Source organism: Vicia villosa, unplaced genomic scaffold (assembly GCF_029867415.1).
Source record: "Vicia villosa cultivar HV-30 ecotype Madison, WI unplaced genomic scaffold, Vvil1.0 ctg.003497F_1_1, whole genome shotgun sequence".
NCBI classification, from domain to species: Eukaryota; Viridiplantae; Streptophyta; class Magnoliopsida; order Fabales; family Fabaceae; genus Vicia; species Vicia villosa.
The window spans coordinates 147,293-171,273 of record NW_026706220.1 but is presented as its reverse complement, the minus strand read 5'-3'; the positions used below and the strand labels follow the sequence as shown (position 1 = coordinate 171,273).

Here is a 23,981-nt window from a genome sequence, read left to right as displayed (position 1 = left end):
TCCATTGTACACACACCTTGTCATATATAACTGTTCATATTTGTTCATATTTGTTCATGTACTTGTTCATATTTGTTCGTACTTGTTCATATTTGTGATCATGTTATATATACTTGTTCAACTTAGTACAACACTAGGTTCCCCATAGCCTCCTATTGGGATTCGTGCAAAGAATCTCCCTTAGTCTAGGTTAGGACATAGAGTATGGTTTCCCGGTGAAATTGCTCTAAGAGCTCAAACCAACTATGCCATGCCTCCTCTTGGGCTTTGTACAAACGAATTGTCTCTCCCATAGCCTCCTCTTGGGCTTACAATGCAAGGACCCTCGATTGTCCCTCCCATAGCCTCCTCTTGGGCTTACAATGCAAGGACCCTCGAATAGCCTCCTCTTGGGCTTCGTACAAGGACCCACGGGCTTCTTATAAGCATCCCCATAATCAAAAAACAAATACCCTAGGAGATTAGACATTTATCATCTCTATGATAGGAGTATCTCTTCTATATCATCACAATCAATCAATCAAACTTTTTTTGCCACAAGGCTGGCTAATCAATCAAACCTTTTGCCACAAGGCTGGATGATTAATCAAAGTTTTTGCCACAGGGCTGGCTTATCAAAACTTTTGCCACAAGGCTGGCTGATTAATCAAAACTTTTTGTCACAAGGCTGACTTATCAAAAGTTTTTGCCACAAGGATGGCTAATCAAACTTGTTTTTGCCACAAGGCTGGCTAAATAAAAAAACATCTTTATCATTCTAAGCGCCATAAGTGGCACAGCCTAGGGCTTATAATGAAAAGATTTCAAACAAAAACAAACAGGTGTATGTGATGATATAGATTAGATACATCGAGCATTTAGATGGCATTTGTCTCTTATCCTTTGCTTCCACTAGCATAAGTGGGAACTACGATTGCTCTAACTTTCTCAACATCCCTTTGAGAATACGTAGGCATAAGGTCGTATCCTTGGCGAGCAAAACTTCTATCTCCCTCAAACCACTCAGACCTTAGCACCCCGTAGACCTCGAGCTACAGATGCTCTGATTCCCTCTAAGGGATATGTATGCAGAAGATTGCGATGATCTTTGCGAGCATAATCAAACAAACATCTTAGGTCCCATCTATCTCATAAGAACTCCCAATAACATAGAATGAAACAAACATAACAAAGAAACCTATAGAGTACTATAGATACGTAGGGTGCTAATACCTTCCCTTCGTATAACCAACCCTCTTACCCGGAATCTCTCCCCCTTTTGCATTGCTTTTAATTTTTATTATTTGCTTTGCATTTCTTTAAAGGTTTGTGCAAAATTTTCCCTTTTCCTGTTTTTGGAAACAATAAAAAGTTTGGTCGTGACAAAAACAAAAAAAATAATTTTCTTGAGCATCGAGCCCAGAGAAGGCATCCGGTGTCTCATCCCGATTTTTCCCAGCGACAGAAAAATGGCAACTTCACTGGGGACAAATATTTTTATTGCTTCCAAAGAAAGGGTTAATTCTAATTATTATGTTTTCATTCTTGTTACATGTGTGGTTCTGTGGTTCTATTACATGTTTTATACTGCGATCAATTTGATTTAAACCCTCGAGTAACAAGATCAAAAATAAGGGTTTTCTTCAAAACATCCTGGGCCTCCTTTAAGGTATAAGTCCCAAGCCCTTTTGTAAATATACATTTACATAGCTTTGAATAAACTCAATGGGCCTCTCCCCGAGTATAAGCCCCGAGCCCCGTGTACACAAACTGATCATCTTTACAGGTATATTTCCTTCATAAACTCCATTGTACACACACACCTTGTCATATATAACTGTTCATGTTTGTTCATATTTGTTCATGTACTTGTTCATATTTGTTCGTACTTGTTCATATTTGTGATCATGTTATATATACTTGTTCAACATAGTACAACACTAGGTTCCCCATAGCCTCCTATTGGGCTTCGTGCAAAGAATCTCCCTTAGTCTAGGTTAGGACATAGAGTATGGTTTCCCGGTGAAATCGCTCTAAGAGCTCAAACCAACTATGCCATGCCTCCTCTTGGGCTTTGTACAAACGACTTGTCTCTCTCATAGCCTCCTCTTGGGCTTACAATGCAAGGACCCTCGAATAGCCTCCTCTTGGGCTTCGTACAAGGACCCAAGGGCTTCTTATAAGCATCCCCATAATCCAAAAACAAATACCCTATGAGATTAGACATTTATCATCTCTATGATAGGAGTATCTCTTCTATATCATCACAATCAATCAATCAAACTTTTTTTTGCCACAAGGCTGGCTAATCAATCAAATCTTTTGCCACAAGGCTGGCTGATTAATCAAAGTTTTTGCCACAAGGCTGGCTGATTAATCAAAACTTTTTGTCACAAGGCTAGCTGATTAATCAAAACTTTTTGTCACAAGGCTGACTTATCAAAAGTTTTTGCCACAAGGCTGGCTAATCAAACTTATTTTTGCCACAAGGCTGGCTAAACAAAAAAACATCTTTATCATTCTAAGCGCCATAAGTGGCATAGCCCAGGGCTTATAATGAAAAGATTTCAAACAAAAACAAACACGTGTATGTGATGATATAGATTAGATACATCGAGCATTTAGATGACATTTGTCTCTTATCCTTTGCTTCCACTAGCATAAGTGGAAACTACGATTGCTCTAACTTTCTCAACATCCCTTTGAGAATAGGTAGGCACAAGGTCGTATCCTTGGCGAGCAAAACTTCTATCTCCCTCAAACCACTCAGACCTTAGCACCCCGTAGACCTCGAGCTACAGATGCTTTGATTCCCTCTAAGGGATATGTATGCAGAAGATTGCGATGATCTTTGCGAGCATAATCAAACAAACATCTTAGGTCCCCCTATCTCACAAGAACTCCCAATAACATAGAATGAAACAAACATCACAAAGAAACCTATAGAGTATTAGAGATACGTAGGGTGCTAATACCTTCCCTTTGTATAACCAACCCTCTTACCCGAAATCTCTCCCCCTTTTGCATTGCTTTTAATTTTTATTATTTGCTTTGCATTTCTTTTAAGGTTTGTGCAACTTTTTCCCTTTTCCTGTTTTTGGAAACAATAAAAAGTTTGGTCGTTACAAAAATAAAAAAAATCATTTTCTTGAGCATCGAGCCCAGAGAAGGCATCCGGTGTCTCATCCCGATTTTTCCCCGCGACACAGCAGTGTGGTCAGCCATAGGCACGTCCTCATCAGGTGTAGTATCAATGTCATAGTAGCTAGTCGGTGTCCTCGGATCACTTTCTTCTTCCTCTAAGTCATAAATCCAATTTTCTTTCTTGTGGACACTTGTGAACCGAATGCAAGGTAAAGCAAAATGATTAACCGACTCATAATTCACAAGAAGCTGATAAGGTGGAGACTCGTAGTTGCTAATCAGGCTCTTGTTGAAGCAAAACTCCATCTCCATGGATTTGAATCCCCCATAAGGAATCAATCTAGCAAGCGGGCCTCTCAGAGATAAAGCACGGGCGATCTTAGTAACAAGACTACCTACAAGGATAGGACCGATGGTATCTTGGGCCAAAGTGGCCATCCTAGCAAGCATAAATGAAACTCTCATAACTGGTCTGGCTTGGAAAACACACATCATAATGCCCAGCTCATCCTTAGTCACCGAAGTATCGCACAGAGGTTTTCCAAGAAGTGTGAAAGCTAGAATCATCTGGAAATACCTAATGGCGGGATTGTGGATTTCTGAAGAGAGTCGTAGATCATTCTGGTTTCTACCAGCTATGGTACTCCAAAAGTAGTCAATCATGTTATCAGGGAAGTACTCATCATCGACTTCCATCAAGGCGTCCATGCCTGTGGGATATCCTATTAGCTCGGCCAACTGACGGGTGGTGAAGCGGTAGGTGAATCCAAACAATCTGAATGAAACTCTTCCTCTGTTGAAACCTAATCCAAGTCTAGGCTCATATCGGAGGGAACTCAGAAACTCTAAGGTCAGGTTGCGGAAAGTGGGTGTGCGGGTGGTGAGGAGATCCTCCCATTCAATCTGATGAAGCATAAAGTGCACACTTTCCCGGATACCTAGAACTGTTAGAGTTGAATCATGCGAGAAAGCGGTGAGACCCATCTCACGCTGTGCCAAAATCTCATATCGTCTCCGCTGATCCTCACTCCCAAAATTAACTATCATGTCATCAGTGAAATCCATCTCTAAAGTCAGATTTTAAAATCAGAGAGAAAAGTTTTAAGTTAGTATGATTTTAAGACAAAGAGTTAGTATTTTGAAATAGAGTGCAGAAAGAAAAGAAGATAAATTTTAATAAAATATTTAAAATTAAAATTAAAACGACTTAACAGAAAATTAAAGTCAAAAGGTGGGTTGTTTCCCATGAAAGCGCTTTGTTTAACGTCGCAAGCTCGACGAACCGATGGTTAGTTCTACGATTCGACGATTAATTCTACGAGCTTTAGACTATTAGTGTACTCTTTGTTTTCAACAATATGGTAATGTTTCAATCGCTGCCCGTTTACAACGAAGTTATCGCTCGATTTTCCTTTGATTTCGATAGCGCCACTTGGATATACTTTGGTAACTTCGAATGGACCAGACCATCTTGAACGAAGTTTTCCTGGGAATAGCTTAAGTCGAGAATTAAACAGTAGCACCACATCTCCTTCATTGAATTCCTTCCTTGAGATGCGTTTATCGTGCCACTTCTTTGTTCTTTCTTTGTAAATCTTAGCATTCTCGTAAGCATATAATCCAATTTCTTCCAACTCATTGATATCCAATAGCCTTCTTTCGCCTGCGGCGGTGTAACTTAGGTTTAAGGTTTTTATTGCCCAGTAGGCTTTATGCTCTAGTTCTACTGGTAGATGACAAGATTTACTGTATACTAATTTGAAGGGCGTGGTTCCTATTGGTGTCTTGTAGGCGATCCTATACGCCCATGGTGCTTCGTGTAACTTAGTTGACCAATCCTTCCTAGATGAGGCAACAGCCCTTTCAAGTATTTGCTTAATTTGTCTATTCGAGACTTCGACTTGTCCACTAGTTTGTGGGTGGTAAGGTGTTGCTACACGGTGTCGGACTCCATATTTCACCAAGAGTTTTTCGAAAATTCTAGATATGAAGTGGGATCCTCCGTCGCTAATGACTAACCTTGGTACACCAAATCTTGGAAAGATTATATTTTTGAATAGCTTAATAACCACTTGTGCATCGTTTGTGGGTGAGGCTACAGCTTCTATCCATTTAGATACGTAATCGACTGCGACAAGTATGTAGTTATTTCTGAAGGAAGATGGGAAAGGTCCCATAAAATCGATCCCCCACACATCAAAGATCTTTACTTCTAGGATGCCCTTTTGAGGCATTTCATCTCGCCTAGATATGTTTCCAGTGCGCTGACAACGGTCACAGTTTCTAACACCGATGTGGACATCCTTCCACAGGTTGGGCCAAAAGAGACTTGCCTGCAGAATCTTAGCGCATGTCTTTGATGTACTTGCATGCCCACCATAGGGGGCATCATGGCATTGATGAATTATGATTTCTATTTCTTCTTCCGGAACACATCGGCGGAATATTCCATCAGCGCCTCTCTTGAATAACAAGGGTTCATCCCAATAATACTGTTTAAGGTCATGGAAGAACTTCTTCTTTTGTTGATAAGTCATGTCAGGCGGTAGCACTCTCGCATCTATGTAATTAACGTAATCGGCATACCATGGCAGTGTGGTTCCGGTGCTTAATGTCTTAACGGTTTGCGCTTTAGGTTGTTCCAATGTGTCGCTTTCGGATTCTAAATGTGCTATTAAGAGTTCATAAGGGAAATCATCGTTGATTGGTGTTTCTTATGTCTTAATGCCTTCCATCCTAGATAAATGGTCGGCTACAACGTTTTCGGTTCCCTTTTTATCTTTGATTTCCAAATCAAATTCTTGTAGTATTAGGATCCACCTTAATAGTCTAGGTTTTGCATCTTGTTTAGCTAGTAGATACCTAATGGCTTCATGGTCGGTGTAAACTATTATCTTTGCTCCTATCAGATAGGAACGAAACTTATCTAACGCGAAGATCACGACCAGAAGTTCCTTTTCAGTTGTGGCGTAGTTCATTTTGTGCAGGGTCTAAGGTCCTACTTGCATAGTATATTGCGTGGAGTTTCTTATCTTTTCTTTGGCCTAAGACTGCTCCTACAACATAGTCGCTTGCATCACACATAATTTCAAATGGTAAATTCCAGTCGGGTGGTTGCATTATGGGTGCGGATATAAGAGCTGCCTTTAGTACTTCAAAGGCTTCAAGACATTCATCGTTGAAATTAAACTCAACGTCTTTCATTAGGAGGCTAGTCAGAGGTTTAGAGATCTTAGAAAAGTCTTTTATGAATCTTCTGTAGAAACCTGCATGGCCTAAGAAGCTTCTTATCTCTCTAACTGTTTTTGGGGGTTGGAGGTTTTCTATTACTTCGATCTTTGCTTTATCGACTTCTATTCCTCTTTCGGAGACTACGTGTCCAAGTACAACCTCTTGTTTAACCATAAAGTGACACTTTTCCCAGTTTAGGACGAGGTTAACTTGTACACATCTGTCCAACACTTTTTCTAGATTTGAGAGGCATCCTTCGAAATCTTCCCCACACACAGAGAAGTCGTCCATAAAGACTTCCATGATGTTGTCTATGTAATCGGCGAAAACTGACATCATGCATCTCTGAAATGTAGCAGGGGCGTTGCATAATCCGAAAGGCATTCGTCTATAAGCGAATGTTCCATAAGGGCATGTGAAGGTTATTTTCTCTTGGTCATCAGGGTGAATCGGAATTTGAAAGAATCCTGAGTAACCATCCAGGTAACAGTAATATGAATGTTTTGTTAAGAGTTCGAGCATCTGGTCAATAAAGGGAAGAGGGAAATGGTCTTTCCTCGTGGCTTTGTTTAACTTACGATAGTCTATACACATCCTTTCTCCAGTTACCTTTATCTCGGCTATAGATTCGCCAAACTTGTTTATGGTAACTGTTATGCCTCCCTTCTTTGGCACACAATGGACCGGACTTACCCACTGACTATCAGAGATTGGATATATGATTCCAACATTCAGAAGTTTGGTAACTTCATATTTAACTACCGTGCTCAGGATAGGGTTAATCCTTCTTTGATGCTCCCTAGAGGTTTTGCAATCTTCTTCCAACATGATGCGATGCATACATATGGAAGGACTTATTCCTTTCAGATCAGCAATGTTATATCCTAACGCAGATGGATACTTTCTAAAACTTGTAATAATTTCTCAGTCTCTGTGGCTCCTAGCTCTGCATTGACTATTACTGGTCTTTTGAGCTCATCGTCTAGATATTCATACCTAAGAGTCTTTGGAAATGGTTTAAGGTCCAAGGTTGGTTTCTTTGGGGAAGGCATAGGGTTGGGTGTTAAGGCTAAGCATTCGCTTAAACTATCGTCTCGATATTCCGGACGCCAATTGTCATCTTCGAAAATCAGGGGCATCAGAATCCTTATAACTTCAGAGTAGGATTCCTCCGATAATCCTATCTCTCTTATACATTCATCAATAACATCCACCAGATAACATGTATCTTCTACAGTTGGGGCTTGAAGGAATTGTGTTAGAATAAACTTGACCTTCTCGTCACCTACTTCGAATGTCAACTTGCCTTTCTTTACGTCTATAATGGCTCCAGCGGTAGCTAGAAAAGGTCTTCCTAAGATTATAGGAGTATTGACGTCTTCTTTTATGTCCATAATTATGAAATCCGTAGGGATGTAGAATTTTCCGATGCGGACGGGTACATTCTCAAGAACACCTACAGGATACTTGACAGATCGGTCTGCAAGTTGTACTGACATCTTGGTTGGTCTTAGATCTCCCATGTTTAGTTTCTCGCAAATGGACAAAGCCATTAGGCTAATACTAGCTCCTAAGTCGCATAAAGCTTTGTCTATGACAAATTTTCCTATATTGCAGGGTATGGAGAAACTTCCTGGGTCTTTCAGCTTAGGTGGCATTTTATTTTGAATTATGGCACTACATTCAGCAGTGAGTGTTACGGTCTCATTCTCTTCTAATTTCTTTTTATTCGATAAGTTTTCTTTTAGGAACTTAGCATATGAGGGCATTTGGGTAATGGCTTCTGTAAACGGAATTGTGATGTTTAATTGTTTAAGAAGTTCGACAAATTTCTTAAATTGCCCTATGTTTTTAGATTTCTCGAGTCATTGAGGGTACGGGATAGGTGGTTTATAAGGTGGTGGAGGTATGTATGGCGCTTCTTTCTCCTCCGTCTCGCCTTCCTTGTCCTTTTGCTCTTTCGGATCACTCGCTTTATCCTTGGGTCTACTTTCCTGTTCAGTTGTCTTCCCAGGGATTTGGAACATAGCAGGGTTTTTAAGCCTAGGGTCGGTCGGTTCATCCATCTCTCTACCACTTCGCAGAATAATAGCATGAGCATGTCCTTTTGGGTTTGGTTGTGGCTGTCCTGGAAACGTCCCAGCAGGTGCGGCAGTAGGTGCTTGTTGATGTGCCACTTGAGAGATTTGTGTCTCAAGCATCTTGTTGTGAGTGGCCAACGCGTCTACTTTAGTCGCTAACTGTTTGATTTGCTCATTAGTGTGCACATTCTGGTTTATGAAATCCTTATTAGTCTGGGTTTGAGTGGCTATGAAATTTTCCATCATTATTTCTAAGTTAGACTTCATAGGGACATTAGGAGCAGCGAATGGTGCCTTTTGGTATCCAGGTGGTACACTGGGTGCTTGACCAGGTGCGTACAAAGCATTATTGTTCTTGTACGAGAAATTAGGGTTATTTTTCCATCCTGGGTTATACGTGTTCGAGTAGGGGTTTCCTTGAGCATAGTTTACTGGTTCAGGGGAAACTCCTGCCAAAAGATGGCAATCAGAAGCAGCATGTCCAGTCATTCCGCATATTTCGCAATTGGGGGGAAACAACAACCACGACGGCTACAGGTGCTATAGTGAGGTTTTCAATCGACTATGGTGTTAACGCGGTCGAGGCTACTTATCTCGTACATCCCATTCTTCATTGAAGATTTATCTCAAGAAGTTTTCTCTGATTGAGCTCTCTCGCTTCCCCATAGATAATGGTTTTGAGCCATGCTTTCGATAAGTGTGTAAGCATCAGCATATTCTTTATCCATCAGTGCGCCACCTCCGACGGCGTCAATTGTAAGTCTCGTATTGTAGAGGAGACCATTGTAGAAGGTATGGATGATTAACCATTGTTCTAAATCGTGATGCGGACAAAGTCTAAGCATGTCCTTGTATCTTTCCCATGCTTCGAATAAAGACTCGTTGTCTTTTTGTCTAAACCCATTGATCTGGGCTCTAAGCATGGCGGTCTTGCTAGGTGGAAAATAACGCGCCAGGAAGACTTTCTTAAGTTCATTCCAGGTCGTGACAGAATTGGTGGGTAAAGAATGGAGCCAAACTCTAGCTCTATCCCTCAGTGAAAAAGGAAAAAGGCGCAGTCGGATAGCTTCCGAGCTGACACCATTTGCTTTTACAGTGTCTGCATATTGCAAGAACACTGACAAATGAAGATTAGGATCTTCCGTCGCATTTCCAGAAAATTGGTTTTGTTGTACAGCTGACAACAATGACGGTTTTACCTCGAAATTGTTCGCCTCAATAGCAGGAGCAACAATACTATTGTGAGGTTCAGCTTGCGAAGGAATAGCATAAGATTTGAGAGGACGCGGTTGTTATCCCATGGTTGATTCTTCGACTGGTTCAGAAATAGGAGTAGGAACAAGAGTGCGAGTACGTCGTAATCTACGTGATACAGTGATAGAACGCTCCGGTTCGAGAATTGGCAGCACTAAGTCTTCACTTCGAGAGCGAGTACTTGGCATGCACAAAGGGAATTAGAAAAAATTGTTGCCTTGGTCTCTACAACGTAACAGTTAATTATAATTATCGACTAAATTAGTCCCCGGCAACGGCGCCAAAAACTTGATCGCGACAATGGGGTATGTCTATGATTATGACTGCAAGTGCACAGTCTATCGTGTAGTTTTAAAAGATATCGAACCCACAGGGACTAAAAATCGACCTAATGTAGTTAATGCTACTACGTAAATCTAAGGCTAATATTCAATTGATTATCGAGCGGTACGGGGTTTGAGAGGAAATATGGTTTGAGAAGAAATATTATTAAATATAATTTAATTAAATCTAGAATAATAATATCGGTATGTAATGGTCGGACTTCGGGGATCTAGTAAGCCATCAATGCGGATCGTAATTTAAAATCACTTTTCTGTAGAAATCATTAGTTTAAAAACCCTCCTCTCACACTCTCGTGTTTATTGATTATGATTTTACTATTAAACCTAAATGAGCGCTCTCGCTGTATCAATTAAAGTTCAAAGTGATTTTTGAAAACCAAAGAAAACTAATTACCCTTAAAGCGCTCTCGCTGTATTTAAGGTTAATGCCTAATTTCTAGGGTCCAGTTAAAATCTCAAACTCTCGCTTTTATTGATCCTAACTTCTATTTGTTTTTAACTCTCGTTACAAAACGGTTTAATTACGCGTTTAGAAATATCAGCCAGACAAATAAATTCAATTAATAAACTACATCGACAGTGTTACTTGATTCCCTCGGTTATGTGACCTTAGATACCGATAAAAATAAATTAGCCGGACATTGTTTTAATAAACAAAACAGGATAGATATAATAGATATAAAATGATCCGGACATAATTTGATAAATTAACATAAACCGTGAATAATAATAAATGCTAATAAATAAACCTGAATTAAATTACAGACTGGAAAATCGTATCTTGCAGCACTAGTTCTTGAATCCGGTGCTTGAATTAAATTCTAAAATTAAATCTAAAGCTGAGAACTGAAACTAAATCTGAAGCTAGAAAAGAAATTGAATTGCAATAGTATTTCCGGTGTGGAAATCTATTGCAGAAAAATGGTTTTGGGAAGAAGACTTGAACGTGCTGGAAGTAGTTACAGAGAAAAGGAATTTGACGGCAGTAGGTTAAAACTCTGTAACCCTTCGATTCAGTTCTTGTCCTCAATTTATAGAGCAGCTCCAGGTATTTGAAATGTTTCGTAGCAGCATCTCACGGCAGAGAAAATGGAGGAGAAAAAATAGCGTTCTTTGAAAATAGACACTTCTGGGCCTGGGTGTGTGACTTACGTCACACACATATTCAAGGGGGTTGCCGAACGGCTGGAAGGGGGGTGCGCCGACCGGCGTGTGGCATGGAGCGCCATCCGTCCGGGCTGCCTCAGTCTAGGCCTTTGGCTTGCCTTGTTTTGTTGCTATTCGCACCTCCTCTCTTTCTTGCACCTTTATATCTTTTTTAACTTCAATTTTAATACTTTTTCTTCCTTTTCTTACATGAGCCAATAATTATTCAATTACCTGAAACACAACGAAATACCGGCACAACACAAAATAATATAATAAAATCGAAATAAAATAGAATAATAATGCATGTAAATTAAGCTAAATATACGATACGTTTTTGCGTTATCAATATTCCGAGAGTTTTATTACAAGTCACACCATAATGTATACAAATTCTATATGTGTGATAATATAAAAATTACTTTTTCTGATGAACCGAAAATTACAATCAGAGATAAAGGGATCTAATTCTTGGTATATGTATATATATTTATATATACGAAACACTACGGTATATATCTCCTTCTAATAACGAAGCACTACGTATATAAACAAAAGTGAAATTATACACCGACCACCATACGAATATATATATATATATATATATATATATATATATATATATATATATATATATATATATATATATATATATATATATATATATATATATTAAATTATTCGAAATTAACACCAATAAAATCAACAAAACATCAATTTCTCATAAAATCTTAGATTCATCAAAACCTAACAATCACAAAACTATAGAAATTTAGGGATTTCATTCCTAAACATTTTTTTTATGCATAATCTTCTCGAATAGCATCACAACGACATCACACATATCCAAAAAAATCAATCGAAAACACATAGATGATTATAATTCCCTAAAGCCCGCATACAATTCATCATTCCCCGTTTATAGAGCAAGAACCCACCCTTACCTTATATTCGGAGTCCGCCCTACAATTCCGATCGAACCCAAGCTTTCTGGCTTCGCGTAATTCTTCTGTTTATCTCTTCACGTCATAATTCTCGTATCTCTTTTCTTTTCTAATTTTTCCCCTTCTCTCTGCCGTCCTTCTCTTTTTTCCCCATGTTACTGAGTTTCTAAAAACCTAGGTGTATCCTCACTTCTCAATTATTCTAATTTGGGCCAAAACCAAATTACACCTACAATATAACATTCAACCCATCTAATTTATTTTCATTAAACTCTCTATTTACTTTTTACCTCATATTTTACGGTCTAATTTTATTTACTCGGAAAATTTCCAAAACGATAAACGTCACTCTAATAATATTTTTAATAATAAAAATATTAAAATTTCCGATTAATTATCGATCCGCTATCTCGAACTAATACCGAGTAAATAGTCCCAAAATGCGAAAATTTCACTAAACACTACGAACGTCTAAATTAAGAAAATAATCGAATTTCCGGGCGTTACAATTCTCCTTTCATCTTTTAACCCCGAGTTAATTATCTTTTCCCACTCAACCCAGAGTTGACGGTTATCCTTTGTTCAATTCAGAATCGATCCTTCCCACTCAACCCAGAGTTGACGGTTATCTTTTATTCAACCCAAAGTTGATCTCTTATTTTTCCCTCTCAACCCAGAGTTGACAGATATTTTTATCTTTCCTTTTTCCCACTCAACCCAGAGTTGACGGTTATCCTTTATTCTTTTCCCACTCAACCCAGAGTTGACGATTATCTTTTATTCAACCCAGAGTTGATCCTTGTCTTTTTTTCCCACTCAACCCAGAGTTGACAGTTATCTTTTATTCAACCCAGAGTTGATCCTTGTCTTTCTTTCCCACTCAACCCAGAGTTGACGGTTATCTTTTATTCAACCCAGAGTTGATCTCTTCTTTTTCCCTCTCAACCTAGAGTTGACGGATACTTTTATCTTTTCTTTTTCCCACTCAACCCAGAGTTGACGGTTATCCTTTATTCTTTTCCCACTCAACCCAGAGTTGACGGTTATCTTTTAGTCAACCCTGAGTTGATCCTTGTCTTTCTTTCCCACTCAACCCAGAGTTGACGGTTATCTTTTATTCAACCTAGAGTTGATCCTTGTCTTTCTTTCCCACACAACCCAGAGTTGACGGTCATCAGTTGCCTTTTCCCACTCAACCCAGAGTTGACGGTTATCCTTTTTTCAACCCAGAGTTGACGCCTATCTCTTCTATTTCCCACTCAACCCAGAGCTGACGACTATCCTTTGTCTTTTCCCACTCAAATCAGAGTTGACGATTATCTTGTGTCTTCCCCACTCAACCTAGAGTTGACGGTCATCCCTAATTGTTCATCTTTCTCTTTTAATCCATGGTCCTTATCCAATTCCTTGTTCAACCCAGAGTTGAATTACTTTATCTCAATCCAAAGTTGATGTCTACCTCTTATCTTCAACCTAGAGTAGATTTTCTTTCTTTTTCAACCCAGAGTTGATTCCCGAGTCTTGTCCCACTAATACTGATTTCCCTTTCCATTTTTCAATCCAGAATTGATGTTCACCTCTTATCCAACCCCAAGTTGATTTCCCTTCATTCTTCGACCCAGAGTTGACCCACTTTTCTTTTTCAACCCAGAGTTGATTTTCATTTCTAACCCAGAGTTAATTTGTTCAATCCAGAGTTGATATTCCTCAGTGGAGTCGACATCATTTTTTCCCAGTGGATCCTACCTCTCATCAGGAAAATTTTCAGGTTCTTTTGATATTTAATCTTCTTCTACCTTGAATGCTCGAAAGGCTAATGTCAATCTCACCTTCAGGTCTAAGACGATTAAATAGGGGCAGCTGTTGCACCCCAAATTTTGCCCACTTAATTTATCTTCAACTAGTTTAAGTTTTACATTCACATACATCTTTCCATTAGGACATCTAATGCATCACGCATCATTAATCAATAACTTAACACTGGAATCAATGATCTTAGTAATGAAGGTTTCTCTATAGTTTTGAGGCTCTCCTCTTCATTCAGGAGTATCAAGCTACAACGAACTTTATCAAGATTCCTCAAGAACATCAAGTGTATATGGTGTCATTAGGGATTTAGATTTTAAGGCTTTCATTTATTCTACGCTTCAATTCTTATCCTCTTCAATGTATTACTATCATTATGCTGGATTGAAACACAACTGCAACTCCTGGAACAAGAGACGAGCTTATTGATTTTATCAAGGCATTTTTATTGCATATAATGCATTAGTTATTGCTTGAGGTTCAAAGAGAGGGTTTCGTTTGACAATTAAAATTCAAAGTGAGGTGTTCATTCAAGTCTAAGATTGGATAAGGGTTATTAAAGAAGTTTAAGGATTGTGGATTTAGAAACAAAATACACGAGGAACTCTTTGGGAAAATTTTGATTTTTAATGATACAAATATATATATATATATATATATATATATATATATATATATATATATATATATATATATATATATATATATATATATATATATTCAAGGCCATTCAACTAAGTTCATTCATCACAATACAAACATTATCATCCAAATTCAATAATCTCTACAAATTACACATAAACCAGTATAAATCCACATCAAACAATGTCCATCATTTATTACATGTACAAAATTCACACAAAGTTACCGAAAATTACACAAGGTTATTTGGCCTCGTATCCTATCTTACGACTAAACCTCATTCTATTTCAAAACCACCCTGCTGCAAGCGGAGGATGTATCGAATACCAGGTATTTGGTTTGCGACAATTGTGAAAGACCTAGTGTTGTTGGATAAAAGAAGTGAATCAAATGATATGCTAGCCCCACATGCTGAAGAATGGCAGCAGATCCTACTGAATGTGCTTCGCTATTCAAGTTCCAAACTTGCAAAAAAAACCATTCCAAACTCACTTTGAATTTATACCAATCATTACAAAAACAAGTCCTTTCTTCAAGCTGCAAGCCAAATTCTAACATATAAAATTAACAGAATAAACCGGCCTTGAAAATGAATCCAAATAAAACCGAAACGCAACAATTGAGAAAGTCGGTTCACACAAACTCAGCCCTACATCGATTCAGTTCAAAAAAACAAGAAAGAAAATCAGAGAAAAAATCATATAAACAGTTCAGTACAAAAGATATACCAGTTCAAAAACAAGCATCCTGCCATCACAAGTCATTCTGGCCTAAGCTCGTTTCAGTTTGAGTTCGATTGAAATGCAGTTCCAATACCTACAGGGCAAGCATACAGTCAACATCCAGCCATGGTATTATCATGCAAGATCAATATGTCTATTTCTATAGTCAACATAAAGCTGGTTCAGTTTCAGCTTGCATTTATAATTGGTTCAAAAAAATAACATTCGAATACTACGTTAAATTATGCAAATGAAAGATGGCTACAACAAAACAATTACCAGTCAGCAAAACACGGAAGCCGATACGGATGTAGATTGGTCTGCTGCTTCTGATCGAAAAAACAGAAGTCTCTTATCTGCAGCAAACTGCCCAGTCTGTTGCTGGAGCTTTGGCAGAAACATGTACAACTGAAAGTGTATCTAGCTGGAATCAGGTTTCACCAGAAAATAATGGGTACCCAGAGCATATGGTTTTTGATCCCCAATATCCTGGTTAGTCATTTTGGATCACAAGGTAAAGGCATCAGACTGTATTCATATCACAAAAGCCATACAATCATTCAGAAAAAAAAACAGTTTTTACACCCCAACTATTAACCATCTCACTTCTAACCATCCTCAGTTACTAACTTTTCAACTAACAATTCCTTTCTTCTACTAACATTCTATAACTAATTTTTGAACTAACCTAACTAACTCTCCTACCCACCTTTCAACCTATAACAGCTAGTTCAGTTTCAATTCCAACTATCCTAACTGTCCCAACAGAATGATAACAAGCTCAGAGCTACTAACAGAATGAAATAGAAAAATCAGAAGAAGAACAAACCTATAAACTCTATATAACTGAACACTGATCCATTCTTCAGCTTCCTCTCAACACCATCATCATCAATATCGCCGCGTAGCAGATTCGATTTCAAAAAATTACTTTGTTCTTCCCGCAGTGAACGTGATTCAAATCGGCAAGCATTCTCCGATTTTGCAGCGCTTCCATCAATCACCATCAAACATTGTACACCGATAATCTTCATCATGTTCTGAATAACATCTTCTTCAACGCGCGCCACCAATTTCTGCAAATTCGAGCTTGAAGAGGCGCCGAGATTTTCTCCGATTTGCTCTTCATCGCCGCCGTGCAAGAAGCACCGGACGCTCCCTCCGGTAAGTAAGTTATTCCGTCTTCTCTATTTCCTTGTTTCTTTATGATAATTGAACAGAAACGATTCGAAACGCAAGGGGCACACGCTTGAGAAATTTGTTAAGTTGAGATGAGATCGGGGATGAAGGTGAGGAATCAAGAGAGGAGTTAATGATGGCTGATTAATTGAATCACGGCGGAGGAGGAGGAGTTTCTCCGGTCGCTGTGGATGAGTGAACAAAAGGGGGGAGAATGAGAAGGAAGGAGAAACGTCGCAACAACGAACCCTAATCCCCAATCTCAGCTTATTCCCTTTTTTCTGTTTATTTTAATTAATTGTTTTTTTGATAATTAATTCTGAATGGAAATAAAAACCTCATGGATCAAAATTTGAACACAAAAAAAACTTATCTTGGGCCACGATTGTCATCACACCCCCCATGTGGGCCATAATTTTTTTGATAATTCTGAGACTATACAAAAAAAACTCTCTGGACCAAATTGCTAATGTACACCCCCTGAGGGCCCATGATGCTATTTTTCTTTGCAAAAGAAACTGAACTATTGAATCTGGATCGACAAAAATCTAATGGGCCTGATCGCTACACAAATCTCCCACTGAGCCCGTGTACTCCCATTTTCTTTGCATACAAAAAAAACTAGAAAATTATACCCTGTACCCCAACGTTTATCCCAATACCCCTACAATTTTAAAAAAATTCCAATTTTATCCTTTTTTTTTTACTTTTAATTTTTTTTTATTTTTTTTATTTTTTTATTTTTACTGTTTGTACGGACGAATGATCGTTGGAGACTGTGACGTTGCCTGAACCGGATATCCCAAGATGCAGATTTCCGGTTAGTAAAATCCAAAACCGGACAACCCAGGGGTGGGAGTTCCGGTGATGATGAATCATTGATGGAGGTTGTCAGGTGATGAAGTGTTGCTGCATATGTTGAGTTGTCGTTAATTCTGAGTTGTGCGTTGGTGATTCTCGCAAGTTGACTGGACTCTGTTGGTCATTACAATGAATGACGAAGAAGTGTACGTTGCGATGTCGTGCGGGTTGAAAGATGATGATGATTGTAAATCGGTGTGGTGTTGCTTCAATTTTGTGTGAATGTCATGGTATGGATGTGTGAAGTGTAGAATGGCAGGTTATGAAACTTTCAAACGAACCGGAACTCCCACTTCTAGGTTGTCCGGTTTTGGATTTTACTAACCGGAAATCTGCATCTTGGGATATCCGGTTCAGGCAACATCACAAAAATAAAAAAAAGGATATCCGGTTCAGGCAACATCACAAAAATAAAAAAAATAAAAAAAGTTAAAAGTAAAAAAAAAAGGATAAAATTGGAATTTTTTTAAAATTGTAGGGGTATTGGAATAAACGTTGGGGTACAGGGTATAATTTTCAAAAAACTAACAAAAACATCCCCTGGGCCTGTCCTTTGGGCCTGCTCCCAGTTTCTAATCACACCCCATAATTCAGTTTGCACCCCCTGTTCATATTTTGTTTAATTAATAAATCTAGGTTTAATTAGTTTTTTTACCTTTTCTTTTAGTAAACAAATCACTAATTTTCTACCATCATTTTAAACTTCAATACTAATTTCCATCATATTAAAAATGTTCACAAAAATATTAGTTTTAGGCTAATTGTCTTAATTTCTTTTGATTGATTAGAATTCTATTCTTCATACAAAAATCATAAAAAATAAATAGTATCTTTTAATTCATTTTCGCACTATATTTTGAATCATTTGTTTTCATGTTTGGTGCTATATTTTCAAGTCATTCTTTTAGTCAATTTTGTACTATTTTGTATCATGCTTGCTTGTGATTTTACTTGTAACTTCACTTGTATATCCCTTAGATTTAGGACCTATAATTCATAACTTTTAGGCTAGTTTCCCTTAAATCCTAAAATGTTTAGGTAGACTTTGAATTGACAATTTAGGGCTTAGAATCATCTTTTAGCTCATATTAGATTAGGTTATTTCCTTTTTTTTCTTTTCAACTTTAAAACATTAAAAAAGGACGACACAAATCATGCTATTACTCTTTTTTCATAGTGGGAAAGAAATGATTGGGGCGTAGGCCCCGATGTATGTTCTATTCTACTTAGTGGGAAAAATGATTGAGGCGTAGGCCTCATTGTACTTTTTACCCGCTATTTAGAGAAATGATTGAGGCGTAGGCTTTGATGTATTTCTCTAAACACTTAAACCTTTAAGGCATGATTCAAGTCACAAATTAATTTCCCTTAAAAGACACCTAACCAAAAACATTTCAAAACACCTAATAAAGGCTCAGACCTAAACAAAGTAAGGAAGTGATGCGAAGCCTTGTAGTGGGTTTTCGTCCATCATGGAATTACACCTAAAAAACACAAACCAATCTTCTCTCTTCTCTCTCTTGCCTTCAGGGAATTCTTTCCCTTAATCGAACATGTTGCTTCCTTTCGATCGCAGACTGGTAACGCATAAGACTCCACTCATCGAGCTACTATCCTGACGTTAAATTGCGAATGTAAATACGTCCACTAAAAAAAATAAAAACAAACAAAAACATGTGAGCCGAACTACGGCGCTTTGATTCCTGAAAAGGATACGTAGGCATTAGGTCGCAGGGCCTAAGCGAGCACAACTATTTATAATCCTTATTTTCCCCGTGTTTCTTCTTCTTTCATTTGCATGCATTTCCTTAGCATTAAGCTTTAGATTTATACACCCTTAGAATAGAACAAATATAAGTGGATCCTGTGGAGTACCACAGACGTGAGGGGTGCTAATACCTTCCCCTTGCGTAACCGACTTCTTACCCGATCTTTGGTCGAAGACCTTTCTCTTATGCTTTCTTTATTCCAGGTTTTCTGATATTCCTTTCCCTCTTTGGGATAAATATATTGGTGGTGACTTTGTTCATTTTCGCGAGCGTGCGACAAATAGAATTTGAATGATGCTAATATATATGTAAACATGCTTGATGATGATGATGATGGTACGAGATGGGACGACAATATTCATCGGATTGACGATGTTATAAGTATGTTGTATATATTTGCATTCATTCATAAGCATATGTTGAGGGCTGAATCTAGATGATGTGTGGATTCAGTGAAGGGCATAATTCCCATTGTGTGGAATTATGCTGACAGGGCCGTATCTTGACGATGTTGGATCGGTTGGTGGGTTATCCCTATTGATGGTGTTTGGTACCACATGCATAGTGTCAGTTCATTCATATGCATGATTTCATAACATGATTGAATGTGTTTCAGTGTTCTGAATTGATGATGTGTGGGTTGCGTGTTTTGTCGAATTTGTTAGAACAAGAAATGTTCTGATCAATATTCTTAGTTTTGATGATAACATTATGTATGAATTTTGTATAAGACAATGTGGTACTCTAATCCTTTGTATTTTCCATTTCAGGAAATATATAAAGAGTATGCACAAAGTAGCGCTCAGAAGCACTGACTCAGAAGGTTCTGGATGGCTACATCAGAACATGCTCTGGCAAGACATCAGAAGATGGTCAAGCAGAATTAGAACATGGACTGTAAAGCATCAGAATACTGAAGTCAGAAGCAGAAGCTCTAAAGCTCTGATGGTATCACGCTCAAAGCTCTTCAAAGTCAGAAGACAATAAGATACTCTGCACCAAGCTGTTGACTCTGATATTCAAACGTTGTTTATCTACAAATCTGAGTCCAGAAGAAAGTACAAGATGACAGGCTACTAAGTCTAATCTCTGACTAACAAAAGGAACGTTAGAAGCTACAAAACGCAAAGTCAGTAAAAGAAGCAAAAGCATGGCTCGAGGTAGTTGACAAAAGTGTGAAACATTAAATGCAGCGTTGTACTTTTCACGCAAAGCATTAAATGCACCCTAACGGTCATTTCCTCTCAACGCCTATAAATAGAAGTTCTGATCAGAAGCAAAACATAACACTTGTGCAATATACAGAAACGCTGTCAAAATCAAAGCTTACGAACTTCATCTTCAACCTCACAAACTCTTGTAATATTTTAGTGAGTGTTAAGTTTAGAACTTAAGAGAAATATCACAGTTGTGATTACAACTTTATTAGAAGCAAATCTATACTCTTGTAAATGTTATTTTTTACATTTATTGTAAAAGGATTCCTAGAGTGATCAAGTTGTGAACTGTAGACTCTAGAAGACTTAGAGGTTATCTAAATGGAAAACCATTGTAATCAGTTGGATTTGTGGATTAAATCCTCAGTTGAGGTAAGTCACTCTAAGGGGGTGAACTGGAGTAGTTTGGTTAACAACGAACCAAGATAAAAATAATTTTGTTCATTGTTTTTATCATCCAAAGTTTTTGAGTTACACTTATTCAATCCCCCCTTTTTAAGTGTTTTTCACTCCTTCAATTGGCATCAGAGTGTTAGAACAAGATTTGTTCTTATCAATTATCTTAGTTTTGATGATAACAATAATATGAATTTTGCTTAAGATAATATGGTACTCTAATCCAATGCAATTTCCCTTTCAGGAAATATATAAAGAGTACGCATAATTCAGCGCTCAGAAGTTGTGTCTCAAATGGTTCAACATGCAACATCAGAACATGGTCTGGCAAGACATCAGAAGATGGTCGAAGCAGAATCAGAACATGGGTCTATGGAAGCATCAGAAGAACAAGAGATCAGAAGCACTGAAGCTCAGAAGATGGTATCACGCTCAGAAGCACTTCAAGGTCAGAAGATCAGAAGATGCTATGCACCAAGCTGTTTGACTCTGATGATATTCAAACGTTGTATTCACAAACATCAGATCAGAAGAAAGTACAAGTGGCAAGCTACGCTGACTGACAAAAGGAACGTTAAAAGCTACTAAAGGCTACGTCAGTAGACACAGCGTGAACAAGGCTCGAGGTAGTTGACAAAAGCGTATAACATTAAATGCAATGCTGTACGGAACACGCAAAGCATTAAATGCACTCAACGGTCATCTTCTCAACGCCTATAAATATGAAGTTCTGATGAGAAGCAAGGTTACCAATTCTTAACAACTCTGAACGAAAATAAACTTGCTGAAACACTATTCAATCAAAGCTCAGAATCTTCATCAACTCACTACATTGATGTTGTAGTATTTTAGTGAGATTAAGCTTAAACGTTAAGAGAAATATCACAGTTGTGATTATCGCTTTTAAGAAGCATTTGTAAACTCTTGAATAGATTACATTAAGTTGTAAGGAACTAGAGTGATCGTGTTGATCAGAATACTCTAGGAAAGTCTTAGGAGTGAACTAAGCAGATTGTAACTAGAGTGATCGTGTTGATCAGTAGACTCTAGAAAAAGTCTTAGAGGGTATCTAAGCAGTTGTTCCTGGAGTGATCAGTGTGTGATCAGAAGACTCTGGAAGACTTAGTTGCGGACTAAGTGGAAAACCATTGTAATCCGTGCGATTAGTGGATTAAATCCTCAGGTTGAGGTAAATCATCTCTGCGGGGGTGGACTGGAGTAGCTTCGTTAACAGCGAACCAGGATAAAAATAATTGTGCAATTTATTTTTATCGTCCAAGATTTAAAGTCACACTTATTCAATCCCCCCCTTTCTAAGTGTTTTTCTATCCTTCAATTGGTATCAGAGCGCCGGTTCTAAGGTGCAAGCACTTAACCGTGTTTAGAAAAGATTCAGGAAGAGAAAAACGCTTCAGTAAAAGATGGTTGATGAAAGTGAAAAGTCTACACCTACACCTGCATCTACATCTGGCTCTGCTGAGCAATACAACGGTAACAATGGTTATACTAGACCGCCGGTATTTGATGGTGAAAACTTTGAATACTGGAAAGATAAACTGGAAAGTTACTTTCTGGGTCTAGATGGTGATCTATGGGATCTTCTGATGGATGGTTACAAACATCCAGTAAATGCCAGTGGCGCAAAGCTGTCAAGGCAAGAAATGAATGATGATCAGAAGAAGCTTTTCAGGAATCATCATAAATGCAGAACTGTTTTGCTGAATGCTATCTCTCATGCTGAGTATGAGAAGATATCTAACAGGGAAACGGCCTATGACATATATGAATCCTTGAAAATGACTCATGAAGGAAATGCTCAAGTCAAGGAGACTAAAGCTCTAGCTTTAATCCAGAAGTATGAAGCCTTCAAGATGGAGGATGATGAAGACATTGAAAAGATGTTTTCAAGATTTCAAACTCTTACTGCTGGATTGAGAGTTCTTGACAAGGGATACACCAAGGCTGATCACGTAAAGAAGATCATCAGAAGCTTACCCAGAAGATGGGGTCCTATGGTGACTGCATTCAAGATTGCAAAGAATCTGAATGAAGTTTCTCTGGAAGAGCTTATCAGTGCCTTGAGAAGTCATGAAATAGAGCTGGACGCAAATGAGCCTCAAAAGAAAGGTAAGTCTATTGCATTAAAATCAAATATCAAGAAATGCACTAACGCTTTTCAGGCCAGAGAAGAAGATCCTGAAGAATCAGAATCTGAAGAAGAAGATGAACTGTCCCTGATCTCCAGAAGGCTAAATCAACTCTGGAAGACCAAGCAAAGGAATTTCAGAGGCTTCAGAAGTTCAAGGAAATTTGAACGTGGAGAATCTTCTGATGAAAGAAGATTTGACAAGAAGAAGGTCATGTGCTATGAATGCAATGAGCCTGGACACTACAAGAATGAATGTCCAAATCTTCAGAAGGAAAGTCCCAAGAAAAAGTTTCATAAGAAGAAAGGTCTTATGGCAACCTGGGATGAGTCAGAAGATGATTCAGAAGATGAGCAGGCCAACTGTGCGCTGATGGCGACAGAAGATGACGGATCAGAATCTACATCAGAATCAGATTCTGAAGAGGTATTTTCTGAACTTACTAGAGATGAGTTAGTTTCCGGTCTAACTGAACTACTGGAACTCAAGTCTCAGATTAGTCTCAAATACAAAAAGCTGAAAAAGCAATTTGAATTTGAAACAAATAAGCTTGAGTTGGAGAATTCTGAATTAAAAGAAAAACTTTTAAAATTATCCAATAATGTTGGATCTCCTTCTGATTCAGAAAAATCCACTCCTAGTCTAAACCATATTCTGAAAGAATATGATTTAAGTTTCAGGAAGTTCTTATCTAGAAGTATTGGCAGAAGTCAGCTAGCTTCTATGATATATGCCGTATCTGGAAACAAAAGAGTTGGCATTGGTTATGAGGGTGAAACCCCATACAAACTTGAACCTGTTGATGAAATGAAACTCACATACAAGCCATTGTATGATCAGTTCAAGCATGGCCACTCTCATGATATTAGGCACACTTCACATGCACAAAGTTTTCACATAACACACACCAAGAAGCATGTGACACAACCTAGGAAAGATCATGAAACTCATATTAAAAATTATCATGCTGTTCCTCCTATTGCTTATAATGTCAAACCCAAGTTCAATCAGAACTTGAGAAAATCTAACAAGAAAGGACCCAAGAAGATGTGGGTACCAAAGAAAAAGATTATTTCTTTTGCAGATTCTCTTGATAACAAAGAAGACAACATTCAACAT

The 23,981-nt window shown here is 38.1% G+C and overlaps 1 protein-coding gene, 1 long non-coding RNA gene and 1 other non-coding gene across 3 annotated transcripts; 1 reads left to right on the top strand and 2 right to left on the bottom strand.

Annotated features, from left to right (window-relative positions):
• Nucleotides 1-7,238: 7,238 nt before the first annotated feature.
• On the bottom strand, nucleotides 7,239-8,123 carry LOC131641059 (uncharacterized). Its single transcript, XM_058911386.1, has one exon. The coding sequence runs from the start codon at nucleotides 8,121-8,123 to the stop codon at nucleotides 7,239-7,241; it is 885 nt and encodes a 294-aa protein (XP_058767369.1).
• Nucleotides 8,124-9,251: 1,128 nt separating this feature from the next.
• Nucleotides 9,252-9,358, top strand: LOC131641065 (small nucleolar RNA R71). The gene has a single exon (XR_009295424.1). It is a non-coding gene; the product is annotated as a small nucleolar RNA R71 (small nucleolar RNA).
• Nucleotides 9,359-14,635: 5,277 nt separating this feature from the next.
• On the bottom strand, nucleotides 14,636-16,777 carry LOC131641058 (uncharacterized). The gene is made up of 4 exons (XR_009295419.1): nucleotides 16,123-16,777; nucleotides 15,573-15,782; nucleotides 15,300-15,387; nucleotides 14,636-15,108 (listed from the first exon to the last, which is right to left on the bottom strand). It is a non-coding gene; the product is annotated as an uncharacterized LOC131641058 (long non-coding RNA).
• Between the last annotated feature and the right edge of the window lie 7,204 nt (nucleotides 16,778-23,981).